This window comes from Sphaerodactylus townsendi, linkage group LG01 (assembly GCF_021028975.2).
Source record: "Sphaerodactylus townsendi isolate TG3544 linkage group LG01, MPM_Stown_v2.3, whole genome shotgun sequence".
NCBI lineage: Eukaryota > Metazoa > Chordata > Lepidosauria > Squamata > Sphaerodactylidae > Sphaerodactylus > Sphaerodactylus townsendi.
In genome coordinates this window covers 10877861-10892857 of record NC_059425.1, presented here as the reverse complement: position 1 = coordinate 10892857, position 14997 = coordinate 10877861, and the positions used below count along the sequence as shown (strand labels likewise).

General features: G+C 48.8%; 1 protein-coding gene across 2 annotated transcripts in view; it reads right to left on the bottom strand.

The window, feature by feature from the left end:
• CA14 (carbonic anhydrase 14) overlaps positions 1-4422 on the bottom strand; it is a 37585-nt gene extending 33163 nt beyond the window's left edge. Inside the window, exon 1 of one of the 2 annotated variants that reach the window (XM_048493428.1) lies at positions 4043-4422. In XM_048493428.1, the coding sequence (XP_048349385.1) occupies positions 4043-4100 (58 nt within the window). In that variant the 5' untranslated portion in view covers positions 4101-4422. The remainder of the gene's footprint in view (positions 1-4042) is intronic. The other variant, XM_048493513.1, reaches the window with a different exon arrangement.
• Positions 4423-14997: the final 10575 nt, after the last annotated feature.

Genomic DNA, 14997 nt, shown 5'->3' with positions numbered 1-14997 from the left:
AGGCACTCTCAATCCACTTTCAATGCGCTTTGCAGCTGGATTTTACTGTGCGGAATTAGCCAAATCCACTTGCAAATAATTGTGAAAGTGGATTGAACGTGCATTATTCCGCATGTGCGGAAGGGGCCTAGAAGAAGAAGAAGAAGAAGAAGAAGAAGAAGAAGAAGAAGAAGAAGAAGAAGAAGAAGAGGAGGAGGAGGAAGAGGAAGAGGAAGAGGAAGAGGAAGAGGAAGAGGAGGAGGAGGAGGAGGAGGAGTCTGGATTTATATCCCCCCTTTCTCTCCTGCAGGAGACTCAAAGGGGCTGACAATCTCCTTGCCCTTCCCCCCTCACAACAAACACCCGGTGAGGTGGGTGGGGCTGAGAGAGCTCCGAGAAGCCGTGACTAGCCCAAGGTCACCCAGCTGGCATGTGTGGGAGTGCACAGGCTAATCTGAATTCCCCAGATAAGCCTCCACAGCTCAGGCGGAGCAGAGCTGGGAATCAAACCCGGTTCCTCCAGATTAGATACACGAGCTCTTAACCTCCTACGCCACTGCTGCTCCTATTAGCTGAACATACCTTTACATTTTATTTGTCGATTCTTGCTATTCCATGATATCCCACAGAGAAATTTAACACAAAGGCTACTATCAATAACAGAACACCTTCCCCAAGACTGCATTCCTTTCTGTTCCATATTCTACTGCTCAGTTTGCTGCTTTTCCCATTTAGATGTCAACGGCTCCTCTCCGAGGTGTGTGAATAATCCCTAGGAAGGAAAAGAATCTCTCTGCATGACTCAGGAAAACTGTAGCAGTATCTCAGAGCGTCCAGCTGGGTCTTCTTCCTGACGCTGGGCCCCAATCTGGTAACTCGCTCATCCTCCGTCTTTTGCTCTTATTTTAGACTTGGCTATTTGTCTTGCTCCAATCTTTTGAATGTAGGATATTAAATAATATAAATATAAATATAAATATAATCATCTGTCAAATTCAGAAGGCAGCCCTGCTGGGATCCGCACGAATACTATGCCAAAACATTACAACTTCCTAGGCCTCTGGGTGAGGCTCGAATTGTAATGAAGGACAACAACCAGCTAAAGATCTGGCAGCTGTGAAATCTATCATCATCATCATCATCATCATCATCATCATCATCATGATTTTAAAATTGAGCTTCTGGGTCTATGGCACAAACCAGCTGAGGTTGTCCCAATGGTAATCGGCACGCTGGGCGCCATCCCAAAAACACTGGGGCAGCACTTGAAACATCTTCGAATTGACAAAATTAACATCTGTCAGATGCAGAAGGCAGCCCTGCTGGGATCCGCAGGAATACTATGCCGATACATGACAACTTCCTAGGCCTCTGGGTGAGGCTCAAATTGTAATGAAGGCCAACAACCAGCTAAAGATCTGGCAGCTGTGAAATCTGCAATAACAACTACTACTACTACTACTACTACTACTACTACTACTACTACTACTACTACTACTACTACTACTACTACTACTACTACTACGCCAATACATTACAACTTCCTAGGCTTCTGGGTGAGGCTCAAATTGTAATGAAGGCCAACAACCAGCTAAAGATCTGGCAGCTGTGAAATCTACAACAACAACAACAACAACAACAACAACAACAACAGTCATCTTCATCTAGTGCAAGACAGCAAACAATGTAGGTAGATGCTGTTTCAGCCACTTGCAAACGTGGGGTGCGCAGAGGGATTCTTAGCATGAGATATTTAAAGATCCCTCCTCCTTCTTTGAATTGGGGGGGGCTGCTTCACTGTTGTTCTTCCCCCATTGAGACATTTGCCCCAGTGGAGGGGGAGGGGTGGAAAGTCGATGCAAAGGTCTTGCAGTTTGGATTTATAGAAGAAGAGTTTGGATTTATACCCCCCATCCCTTTCTCTCCTGTAAGGAGACTCCAGGTGGCTGACAAGCTCCTTTTCCCTTCCTCTCCCCACAACAGACACCTTGATGAGGCAGGTGGGGCTGAGAGAGTCCTGAGAGAACTGTGACCAGCCCAAGGTCACCCAGCAGGAACGTAGGGGTGCGGAAACACATCTGGTTCCCCAGATAAGCCTCCGCCACTCAGGTGGAGGAGTGGGGAATCAAACCCGGGTCTCCAGATTAGAATCCACCTGCTCTTAACTACTACGCCACGCTGGCATAACTGAAGCCTGGATTGGAAGCCCTCCCCCGTGCCCCCCCCCCCCCGTGCTGCTGCCGCACCTCAGCAGCAGAAGGGACCACCAGGATTGGTTCATAGTTGATTGCGATGCATTCCTAATTCCATATAATGGCTACATAATATATGGATGGTGGTTGTATCTGGGTGGTTGAGATGCATTCCTGTCAATGTAACTGCTTCTGGATACATGTACTTCGCCTGCCATATGTTACCACCACTGTAACAGAACATTCTTTCCTTGATCTTGCTTTTATGGCTTCACACGCTTGGTGGATAACTAGGCTTATCCCTGACACTTTCTACTCCCATGGGAAACAAGATGCTTCCGTTGCTCTGTGGGGGTAGGAATCCAGGTGGCTTTATCTCTACCTGTCACTGATCTTGGGGTGCTTATGCTCCGAAAGTAACTCCTCCTCACATTCTCTGGGAAAATGGGGGGGGGGGATTGTTTCTGAATAAAGGGGATAGCAAAAGTCAAGTTCGCCAGAACTGGCAAGCTTGGGTGCTTCGTTACCTTTCCAATAAACGCTGCGGATCAACAATCCAGAGTCCGTTTATTGATTCAGGGATCGAGACCTAACTCTCACACAGGGGCGGACTAGTTCCTCTAGAGCACAGGTGTCAAACTCGCGGCCCTCCAGATGTTATGGACTACAGTTCCCATCATCCCCTGCCAGCATCATGACGAACCCCAGGAAGTTGCCTCCTGGCAGAGGATTCATCTGCCGTCAAAAGTCCTGCCACATTCACATGTTGGTATTTTTGGGGTGCCCCAGGAGTCCTTTTCTCCGGGATCTCGGGGATCTCGGGGAAGAGGGCAGAGACTTTGAGGATGTCCCGTTCAGCCAACTGAACTCTTTGCCAACCACTGTTGGGGGGAGGGGGATCGGTGGTGGGATCCAAAAATGTTAGTAACAGGTTCCCATGGTGGCGGGATTCAAACAGTGGCGTAGCGCCAACGGGGCTGGGCGGGGCACGACGGGGGCGTGGCCGGGCATTCCGGGGGCGGGGCACTAATAATTTCTCTGTTACTGTAAAAAACTCTTACTGTAAAAAAAAGTTCCTCATTTCCAGCTGGTATCTTTCTGTCCATAATTTAAACTCATTCTAGCAAGTCCTATTGTCTGCTGCCAACAGACACAACGACTTCTCCTCTAATTGACTGCCTGTCAAATACTTAATACTTTCAAATACTTAATTTTGTTTTCTAGAAATCAAAAGAAGGAGACTTTCCTCAAACAAGGAACTGTACCATATTTCTAAAACATGTTTTTAAAACAGCCCAACAGGCATTACTTTCGCAGAAATGCAGAATAATGCACTTCCAATCCACTTCCAATGCACTTTGCAGCTGGATTTTACTGTGTGAAATAGCAAAGTCCACTTGCAAACAATTGTGAAAGTGGATTGAAAGTGCATTATTTTGCATGTGTGAAAGTGCCCGAGAATTATCCCGTTTTCTACCTTCGCTCACCAGCCACGTAGGAAACAACAGGACTTTATGATGTTTGAACCTAATGGAATTTCTAACGGAAAAGCGGAACCAGTTAGTAACCCCCTCTCGGCACACACAAATAATTAGTAACCCACTCTCGGGAACTGGTGAGAACCTGCTGGATCCCACCTCTGGGGAGGACGCAATCTAGTGGAAGAAGAATTCAGTGCCAGCAAACGGAGCAAAACTTTCCCCCCAGGCACAGTTATTTTTCCAGTTATCAAGCGATGATGACTCTTTCAAAAAACCCTAAACCCAAATAGCTCCTGAGAGGTGGCCCTTGAGGGAGAGCAGCCTTCCCGAGGGTCCAGAACTCAGAGAAACTCCCCGGGGAAGAGCAAAGAGGCTAGAGAGGGAACTTACCTCTGCCGGCTGCCCAAGCCAAGGAGACCCCTTGCAGGAGCATGGAAAACCAGAGCATCCTCAGGCAGGTGAGCCGAAGTGGGGGGCCGCAGGTGTAGCTGGACGATGGAGGGGCGCCTCTCGTTGGCTGGTCCTCTGAGGTCGGTCTCAGATCCCCCCTGAGCCCCAGCCCCCCCTCCTCGGAAAGGGCTCAGGAGATTCCCAAATGCCAGCCGGACACAAAGCAGCCAAGTGGCTTTTTAAGGTGGCTCCGGCCAGGGGACGCAGGCAAACTGCCCGGGGACGGAGGGCTCAGCCCCTTAAATCCTTCAGCCACAAGTGTCGGGAGTCCCTGCAATGTTTGGAGAGGGGAGAGGGGGGGGGCTGGCATTTGGCGGTCGTTCAGGCCTGTACAAGGCAAGCTACTTGGCACGTCCGCCGTCCCTGGCGTGGCAGCCGCCTGCCCCTAGCTTTCATAGAAAGTGAGAGAGAAGGAGCAAACCAAGGCATGGGTTTCTCAGCAGAAGAAGAAGAGTTTGGATTTATATCCCCCCTTTCTCTCCTGCAGGAGACTCAAAGGGGCTCCCAATCTCCTGGCCCTTCCCCCCTCACAACAAACACCCTGCGAGGTGGGTGGGGATGAGAGAGCTCCGAGAAGCTGTGACTAGCCCAAGGTCACCCAGCTGGCGTGTGTGGGAGTGCACAGGCTAATCTGAATTCCCCAGAGAAGCCTCCACAGCTCAGGCGGCAGAGCTGGGAATCAAACCCGGTTCCTCCAGATTAGATACACGAGCTCTTAACCTCCTACGCCACTGCTGCTCCTGAGAGACAGTGCTTCCCAGTGGTTGCAGCATTGGTTGGGGATATGGATCGGCCAGTTCCCAAACTCCACTCTGCTGTGAAACTCACCGGGTTCCCGTGGGCCGGCTGCTCTGCCTCGCCTGGCCTACCTCACTGGGCTGTGGTGAGGACCAAAGGGAGAAAGATCCCCGTAGAGTCGACCACCCTGAACTTCTAGGAGGAAAAGGTTCGTCTGTTACGTGCTGCCGAGTCATTTCCAACCTGTGGCAACCCTATGAAATAACCACCTTCGCACCGTCCTATCGTTGACACGCTTGCTCAAGTCTTGCGAACTGGAGGCTGGAGCTTCCTTTTTTGGGAAAAATGCTGCAATGTCTTTTGTTCTAAAAACCCCCAACAGAAAATAAAGAATGAAGAGGAAGGAGAGTTTGGATTTTTTCCCCCCCCCCCCCCCGTTTCTTTCTCTCCTGTATGGAGACTCAAGGTGGCTGACAAGCTCCTTTCCCTTCCTCTCCCCACAACAGACACCTTGATGAGGCAGGTGGAACTGAGAGAGTCCTGAGAGAACCGTGACTAGCCCAGGGTCACCCAGCAGGAACGTAGCTGTGCAGGAACACATCTGGTTCACCAGATAAGCCTCTGCCACTCAGGCGGAGGAGTGGAGAATCAAACCTGGTTCTCCAGATTAGGATCCGCCTGCTCTTAACCACTACACCACACTGGACAACTGAAGCCTGGATTGAACCAGTCTGACAATCAGGACTTTGTTTAAGCAACAGCTCGGTCCCAGAGTTCTTCATTCTAGACCGGCCCTGGGGTCTGCCAGGAAACGACAGCGAGGCTGTTGCTGAGCATGCGCAGAGGTTTCCTTCACCCTGCAGGGCCCCCAGACTGGCCATTCGAAGGCAGCAACTCAAAAGACCCCTCAAGGGGCCATTCGAAAGACCCCCCCCCCAAGTGGGCACTGTCCACTTGGGTGGGGTCTTTGTGGGAGGAGGCAGGGGGGGAAGGGAAAGGAGTTTGTAAGTCCCTTTGAGTCTCCTTACAGAAGAGAAAGGTGAGATATAAATCCAATTCTTCTTCTTCTTCTTCTTCTCCTTCTCCTCTTTCTCCTCCTCCTCCTTCTCCTCCTCTTCTTCGTTCTTCGTTCTTCGTTCTTCCTTCTTCCTTCTTCCTTCTTCCTTCTTCCTTCTTCCTTCTTCCTTCTTCCTTCTTCCTTCTTCCTTCTTCTTCTTCTTCTTCTTCTTCTCCTTCTCCTCTTTCTCCTCCTCCTCCTTCTCCTCCTCTTCTTCGGTTTCTTGGATTCTTAGTTCTTAAGTTCTTGGATTTCTTCCTTCTTAGATTTCTTCCTTCTTCCTTCTTCTTCTTCTTCTTCTTCTTCTTCTTCTTCTTCTTTCGGTTTTCGGGTATGTTGCCAGCTGTAAATTCTTGAAGTTGGAGCAGATTTTAGAGGTTTGTTAGGAACTTTTGAGGGAGTAATAAGAACAAGCTGTGCCCCATTTTTAATTGAGGCCGAAGCTGAGGAATCGTATCCCTGAGTCATGTAGCAAGCCCAGGATCTCGTAAGCGACAGAGCCCCACGGGAGGCAACGGACACCTCCAAAGGGACCTGTGAGGAGATATTCTTAGCACCAGCCGCTGCTAATTCTTGGCCGTTACTCTTAATGTCATCGCTGGCGGTCAGCGGCATTTCCTTGAGCTGCAGAGGAAGTCAAGGTCACGGCGCCTCTCGCCCCCTCCCCACCCACTGGGGACAAACTGGGCCAGAAAAAGCCGTTCCCTTTATTGCTGAGCCCCCCACCCACCTGAAGGACGATTGCAACCTGCAACGCTTCCACGGCCCGGCTTTTACATATGACATTTACTTAAAAGGTGCAGGTGTTTTTCCTTTGTGAGGCCCCAGTGGGCTGCTGTCACCTTTAGATGTCTGATACTATGTGCACGGGGGGAGTGGCGAGGCTCCATTTCACCCCGTCTATGTCCCCAATCCTGGCCAGCAGCCAACTCCATGGCAGGGATGCTTTGCTGTCCCTTTTCCTGGTCAACAGTGGCCCTCCAGGAACTGGGGAGTGGCTGTGGCTCAGTGGAGGAGTATCTCCTTGGCTTGCAGAGTTCCCAGGTTCAATCACCGGCACCTCCACTTGAAACACCCCAGTGGCGTGGGTTGTGAAAGACCTCCGCATGAGACCCCGGAGAACCGTTGCCAGTCTCGTTCAGTAGCACAAAGCTTCATATTGTAGAATGTACCTGTTTTAAGATTTTTATGTTTTTGTATGATTTTATGTTGTTCACCGCCCTGAGCCCTCCAGGGATAGGGCGGTATAGCAAGTTTAATAAATAATAATAATAAATAATAATAATAATAATAATAATAATATGAACCTTTCCAGACGGTTCAACCAAGAGGTGGACCCCAGGAAGCAGCTCACATGGTCAGTGGCGTAGCTACAAGGGGACAGGGGGGTGCACGCAGTGGTGGGATTCAAAAATTTTAGTAACAGGTTCCCATGGTGGTGGGATTCAAACAGTGGTGTAGTGCCAATGGGGCTGGGTGGGGCATGACGGGGGCGTGGCCGGGCATTCCGGGGGTGGAAAATTCCTGGGCGGGGCTGTGGCAAGGATGCAGCCGCTGCGCCTGTCCTTGGGCGGGAAACGAATGCACGCAGGCGCAGGCTGCCACACACGCCAGTGCACCTCCTGCTAGACTGCTTCAAGTTCTGCGCGCTACTGCTGAGGAGCAGAGGAGGGGCGTAACTCAGGCAAAAATCACGGGGCAAAACCACCAATTAGTAACCCCCTCTCGGCACACACAAATCATTAGTAACCTACTCTCGGGAACCTGTGAGAACCTGCTGGATCCCACCTCTGCCCACACCCCTCTTTCCGCTGTGTGGCATGGACCATTGCTGTGTTCAGATCTGAGAGTTGGGGTATGTTCTATAGCAGTGGTTCTCAACCTTCCTAATGCCGCGACCCTTTAATACAGTTCCTCATGTTGTGCTGACCCCCAACCCTAACATTTATCCATTTTACAAATGGAGAACACTGATGCAGACAGTCTTAGGCGACCCCTGTGAAAGGGTCGTTCGACCCCCAAAGGGGTCCCGACTCCCAGGTTGAGAACCACTGTTCTATGGTGTGATGGTGACTTTGAGATGACCTGGTGCAAAAAAAAGTTGTTTGGTTGTGGTGGGGGAGGGACGCTGCTCATACGGGGGTTGAGGTGGGTGGAAAACCCAGATTTTGCAGTGGGCTACATTTTCCCTAGACATGCCTCTGACCCAGATCCTCCGGGGCCAGGCAAGATGAGCATCCCCCACACCTGTTTGTGCTGCTGTTCCTTTTTTGAGGACTCCCTCCCTTATTTCGTGCACAAACAAAAGAGGGGAACAAACCTAACCCAGAGGTGGGATCCAGCAGGTTCTCACCAGTTCCCGAGAGCGGGTTGCTAATTATTTGTGTGTGCCGAGAGGGGGCTACTAACTGGGTCTGCTTTTCCGATAGAAATTCCATTAGATCCAAAAATCAAAGTCCTGTTGCTTCCTATGTGGCTGGTGAGCGAAGGTAGAAAACGGGATAATTCTCCCTGTCGGGCTGTTTTAAAAACACGTTTTAGAAATATGGTCAAGTTCCTTGTTTGAGGAAAGTATCCTTCTTTTGATTTCTGGAAACAAAATTAAGTATTTGAAAGTATTAAGTGTTTGACAGGCAGTCAATTAGAGGAGAAGTAGTTGTTTCTGTTGGCAGCAGACGATAGGACTTGCTAGAATGAGTTTAAATAATGGACAGAAAGATACCAGCTGGAATTTAGGAACTGTTTTTTTTACAGTAAGAGTTTTTTACAGTAACAGAGAAATTATTAACGCCCCGCCCCCGTCATGCCCCGCCCAGCCCCATTGGTGCTACGCCACTGTTTGAATCCCACCACCGTGGGAACCTGGTACTAAAATTTTTGGATCCCACCACTGACCTAACCCTACAAAACTAGAATTAAGTACCTCAAAGGTCAATGGGGGGGGGCAGGGACGTGGGGAGGGCAGACAAGGGAGACCTTTTGTGGATGTGGGGCGGTCTCTGTGTTTGCATGTGCTGAGAGCAATCAGGACCCCAGAATCTCTCTGGTCACCCCATTCCTAAGTGCTGTTTCTCCCCGCCCCATAACAAACACCCTGTGAGTTGGGTGGGGCTGAGAGAGCTCCAAAGAACTGTGACTGGCCCAAGGTCACCCAGCTGGTGTGTGCTGGAGTGCACAAGCTAATCTGGTTCACCAGATAAGCCTCCACAGCTCAAGAGGCAGAGCGGGGAATCAAACCCGGTTATCCGGATTAGAGTGCACCTGCTCTTTAACCACTACACCACGCTGGCCAATTATTTCTCTTGAGCCTCGGCTGCACCTTATCGGATCAGCAGGGACCCCGGGCTTGAATGCCGAGCAAGCGGGCGAAATGCCAGATTGTCTACAGGTCCTCTGCCCCAAGAGGTGGGCTTTGGAAGCAGGTGTGGGGGCAGTAGTGGGATCCAAAAATTTTAGTAACAGGTTCCCATGGTGGTGGGATTCAAACTGTGGCGTAGCGCCAATGGGGCTGGGCGGGGCATGATGGGGGCGTGACCAGGTATTCAAGGGGCGGGGCATTCCTGGGCGGGGCTGTGGCAAGGGGGCCGCCATGCTTTGTGATCCCTTGGTGGAGAAAAGCAGATGCACGCAGGCGCAGGCTGCCACACACGCCGGTGCACCTCCTGCTAGACTGCTTCAAGTTCTGCGCGCTACTGCTGAGAGGAGGGGCGTAACTAAGGCAAAAATCACCCATTAGTAACCCCCTCTCGGCACACACAAATAATGAGTAACCTACTCTCGGGAACCTGTGAGAACCTGCTGGATCCCACCTCTGTGTGGGGGGCTTACAGAGGGTCACAGAGAGAAGAAAATGTGGCAAGAAGGGAATGCGAGAGGGGCGACAGACAGGGCAGGCGCCCTGAGGGCTGCAAAGATGTCAGGAGTCCCTGCCTGGGTTGGAAACAGCCCCCCCAAATCTCACATTTGCTAGGATTTATTAAGAGGCTTTCGAAGGCCTTGGGTTGCATTGCCCCCTGGAGGCAGAGAGGGCCCTCCCAGAGAGGAAAAGAAAGGATGAGAAGCGACAGTCTCCCCACAGAGCGCATGTTTTGCATGACAAAGATCCCCCTGCCCCCCAGCCGTGCATCCCCTGATAAAATATCTGCAACAATTAGCTTTTCAGACAAAGGGGAAAGTTTGTGGCTCAGCGGAAGAGTCTCTGCTTTGCAGGCAGGGAGTCCCAAATTCAAATCCCCGCCATCTCCCCTTGAAAAGGAACCGGGCAATGAACAACATGAAAGACCCCAGCACGAGACCCCAGCTGGTGAGAGTCCCCATACTGACCTGGAGGTGTAACCCCCATGCTCAGAATGGGTTGACCCAGAAAGGGGTGGAGACTCAAAGCAGCAGAAGGCTGCAGAGCTCATGTAGTTTGGAGGAGACGAGGCTACCAGACTAGGACCTTGATTGGTATAAGCCCTTAACACCTTGTTAAGGTAACTGCAATGTTGTTGGGAACTACTGGGAAGGTAGTTGTTTATTTTTGCTATGTTGTAAATGTTGGAGTTTATTGTTTCAGGGTTTTTTATGTTTGTAATGGGTGAGAGTTCTCCTGGAAACCTTCATCATGTCGAATCCTGTTCACCAAGCCCTTGGAGTCTTCAGGAGCCAACCCACTTGCAAAGAAGAATTGGACTTGGCAGTATCAGTAGAGTGTAAATATAAGGACTTGAAAATGCAACCTGAACAGGACCTTGAAGTGTGATGTTAAATGTTGATGTTTGATGTTATATGTTAAGAAAGTAAAGCATTTTGTTTTTAAAAGTTTGTTGTTGCAAACTCATTCCAAGTTCTGCCCCACAGAACCCACAGATAGAGGTTACATACGCACTAGGTAGGACCTATACGCAACTAGGACCTAAAACAAAAACGTATTCACTAGGATTCAATGGGAGCATTCTAAAACAGTCGTATACCCTAGGACGTAAAATAAGGACGTGTGCAGTAGGATCCAAACGAAGTATTCTATAACCCAGGTGTTCACTAGGACCCATATACACTAGGACGCAAAATGAAGACGCATGGGCTAGGATCCAAAAGGAGTATTCTTTAAAAACGTATGCACCAGGACCTGTATACACTAGGACAGGGGTGGCCAACCTATGGCACCCCAGATGTTTGTTTGTTTGTTTATTTGTTTGTTTGTTTATTAGATTTTTATACCGCCCTATCCCCGAGGGGCTCCGGGCTGTGTACAACAATAAACATAATATAACATAAAATGGCTAAATCTTTAAAAGCAGCGATAAAAGATTAAAAGCTAAATCTCATAAATACAATACAAAATTACTAGCATAAATATAAATGGTGTCCAGCGGCTCCATATTCAAAATCCTCTCCCCAAGAGGGAGGAATGGCAGGTCCCGTTGAATGACAAACGGCCCAGATGTAGAGGGCCATGAAAGGGGGGGAATTGGCCAATTGGCCATGCTGGCAGAGGCTGATGGGAATTGTAGTCCATGAACATCTGGGGTGCCATAGGTTGGCCACCCCTGCACTAGGACCTAAAACAAGGAAATGTCTGCGCTAGGATCCAAACGGAGTATCCTAAAAAGGAAGGCAGCTCAGCACGAGGTGAATGAAGTTGCAATTGTGTTTTTTTCTTTTGGTGGGACAGAGTATAACCTCCTACTAGCTCCTCCCTCGCTGAAGGGGAGGCAGCCCCCCCCCTCACTCCCTCAGAGCCGAATCCCCGCCCCCTCCCCCGCATTCACTCCCCTCCCCCCGCCCTTCGCAGTCACTTGTATCCTCTCGATTCCATCACATTGATATTTTAATGAGACCTCATCCTGCCCCCGGCCCCGCCCTCCCGTGACGCCCGCGGGGCCCTCCAATGGCCGCGCGGAGCAGCCCGGCCACGCCCCCCTCCTTCCCCGTCCCCTTCATTCTTACGTAACTCTCACTCACGCCTCGGGCCGTGAGAACCACAACCTGCTGCCCATTGGCCCGCGGCCCGGAGAGGTCTGCGCGCGATTGGGCGCCTCTGCCGGAGTGGGCGCGGCTCGAAGCTCATTCACGGCTCCTGGCCGCCTGCAAGGACATGTGCCTAGCGAGAGGCGTGCGAACGCCCGGGCCGAGGGGAGGGTGCGTCTGATGACGTAGGGAGGGGCGGGGACCCGGGAAGAGGTGCTGGCACGTGGGAATGGAAAGAGGGGGGTGGGGAGAGAGAGCAGATCTGAGTTAGTGTCCTGTGGTCAAATACTTAATTAGCAGAGTTAATGCAATAATGAGGCGGAGACCAGTTGCTTTACTGAAATAAAAGTTTCCTTACTACAGGGAAGGGAAACTTGGAAGAAAAACAATAAACATCTTTCTTACTAGCTAGCACCAACAGCCAGCTTGCTGCTTAGACGATTACATACAGCCATACAGCCCGGAAACCACACAGCACCCTATTACATGGCTACTAAGCTATGGGTAGAGTGAACTGACCACGTGCAGAGTGCAACACAAAGAACATATATCTAAACTTGCCTACGTGCAGACCTGCATGTAGCCCACCCAACCAATAGGTATCAATTACCTGGTCACTGACTTCTGACCTCACTAACTAATTAGCATGCAACAAATTAACTCCTTCATTACTGGATTGTGTGACTGCCACTTGCCAAATCCCATCAGTTAGGTTGGAGTGCCAACCTCCCGGTGGGGCCTGCACCCAGAGTTACAACTGATCTCCAGCCATGGAGATCATAGAGTTGGAAGGGACCCCCCAAAGGCCATCAAGTCCAACCCCGTGCCATGCAGGAACACATAACCAAAGCACTCCCGACATATATTCATCCAGCCTCTGTTTAAAAACCTCCAGACTCCACCGCGCTCCGAGGAATTCACTGCCTCGGAGTGCGGTGGAGTCTCCTTCTTTGGAGGTTTTTAAACAGAGGCTGGTCAGTCAGGAAGTTTTTCCTGTTTAGGCACAGAGTGGTTCAACATCTGGATGAAGAAATCCTTCATTTGTGGGGGGATTGCCCTTGGTGGTTGATGGAGTGATTCTCTGAGCGGGCTCACCCCCTTGGTGTTGGAGGTGAGTTTTATGGATCCCATGGCATTTTCATTTCAATTTTAATTTATACCCCACCCTATCTCCGAAGGGCTCAGAGCGGCGAACAACATGATAAAACAGTACAATAGAATAGAATAACCAATAATAACAATAATAATGCATTAAGAACTAGGAATAAGACCAAAATACATAGATGGCAACTTAAACATAGCTAGAATGACAACACAACAATGAAACTGTATATAAATATATGACAAGGCATATGATGTAGATACATAAACATATTATATTTAATTACAAACAGTGCATAGTATATAAGTTAATGTGCAACAACATAACTAAATAGATACATTACAAAAAGCCAACACTGTGAGGTAGTGCTTTATGTCCACTCTATTTGAATGGCATTGCTCTCTTATTTTCAATGTCTTTTCTTGTCCGTTGTAGATTCTTAGGTTTTGTATAAAAACACATTCTGCAGCTTGAGCCAAGCATGAATGAAAGCTAGATGGTAGGCAAGATAGACTAACGTCTCATAGTACTCACTGTTGCATACATTCAGGTATACCAGGTGCTTTGGCTCAGGTGTATTCAATTAATGGAAATTTACATTTAGCAACAGCAGCACTAAAACAATACATCAGACATTAATACGAAATCCCTACCATAGCAATACAACGAATCAATATGTTATCATACAATATAATACAATTTGTCAAAAAGACAAATGGATGGGTTCTAGATCAAGACAAGCCTGAGGTGGCTTTACAGTGGCTCTGTTGTTTCTGTATTTATTTATTCAATTTATACCCCGCCCTATACCCTAGTCCAGGGGTGGCCAACCTATGGTGCTCCAGATGTTCATGGACTACAATTCCCATCAGCCCCTGCCAGCATGGCCAATTGGCCACCCCTGCCCTAGTCTCAGGGTGGCTAGCAAATGGGGATGAAACACCATTAAAACATACAAAGTTAATATCAAAATAAAAACATAGCTAAAACAATACCTAAAGTCCATTAAAAACCCATTAAAAATCCCCTCCCCACCTTCCTGTGGCCGGCATCAGTGAGAGGGTCACAGTTTGAATCCCACCACCATGGGAACCTGTTACTAAAATTTTTGGATCCCACCACTGGCCCCCATCAACCAAAAGGGAGTCTGCAGCTGAGAAATCAGACACAGATTGAGACTGGGAAGAAAGGGCAACTGTAACAAAGCTAGACACGATTCTGAAGTGTACGAGAGTGTGTCATGGCCGACCAAGATTGAGATAATTCCTATCACAGTTATTCCCCCCCCCCATTACTATCCACGGGTGTGAAAGTCAGATAATTATTAGGTCTGGATCCTTGAGTCAATAAACAGTCTCTAGATTGCTGATCAGTAGCGTTTATTGGAAAGGTAATAAAGCACCCAGCTTGCAAGATATCTTCTTTATTCAGAAACAATCCCCCCTTGCGTTTTCCCAAAGAATATAAGAAAGAGTTGTTTTGGGGCCGCAGTACCCCAAGGTCAGCAACACAGAGAGATACAGCCATCTGGATTCCCAACCCCACAAGTCAACGGAAACATCCCTTTTCCCATGGGAGAGGAAGGTGTTAGGGATATGCCTAGCTATCTACAAGGCGTGTGAAAGGGAGAGGAAAGCCCCAGGAAAGAATGCCCCCTTATAGCATGGTAACCTATAACGGGCTGAATAAATATATTTTGTAGCAGTTCCATTGACAGGAATGTATTTCAATCAGATACAATCAGGCTGCATTGATTCAGGAATGCACCTCAAATCAACTTTAAATGGGTATTAGTTATTTTTTAAAATGGGTTTTAGTTATTTTAATGGTATAGAGCCATATTTATATTTTTATATTTATTTATATTTATATATTTATACTTGTGATTACGATTGTGCTCTTCCTGTTATGTTATGTCATTTTATGTTGTACACCGCCCAGAGCCCTTCGAGAGTGGGCGGTATATAAAATTAATTAACAACAACAACAATAAAGCACTTGAAACATCTTCGAATTGACAAAATTAACATCTGTCAGATTCCAAAG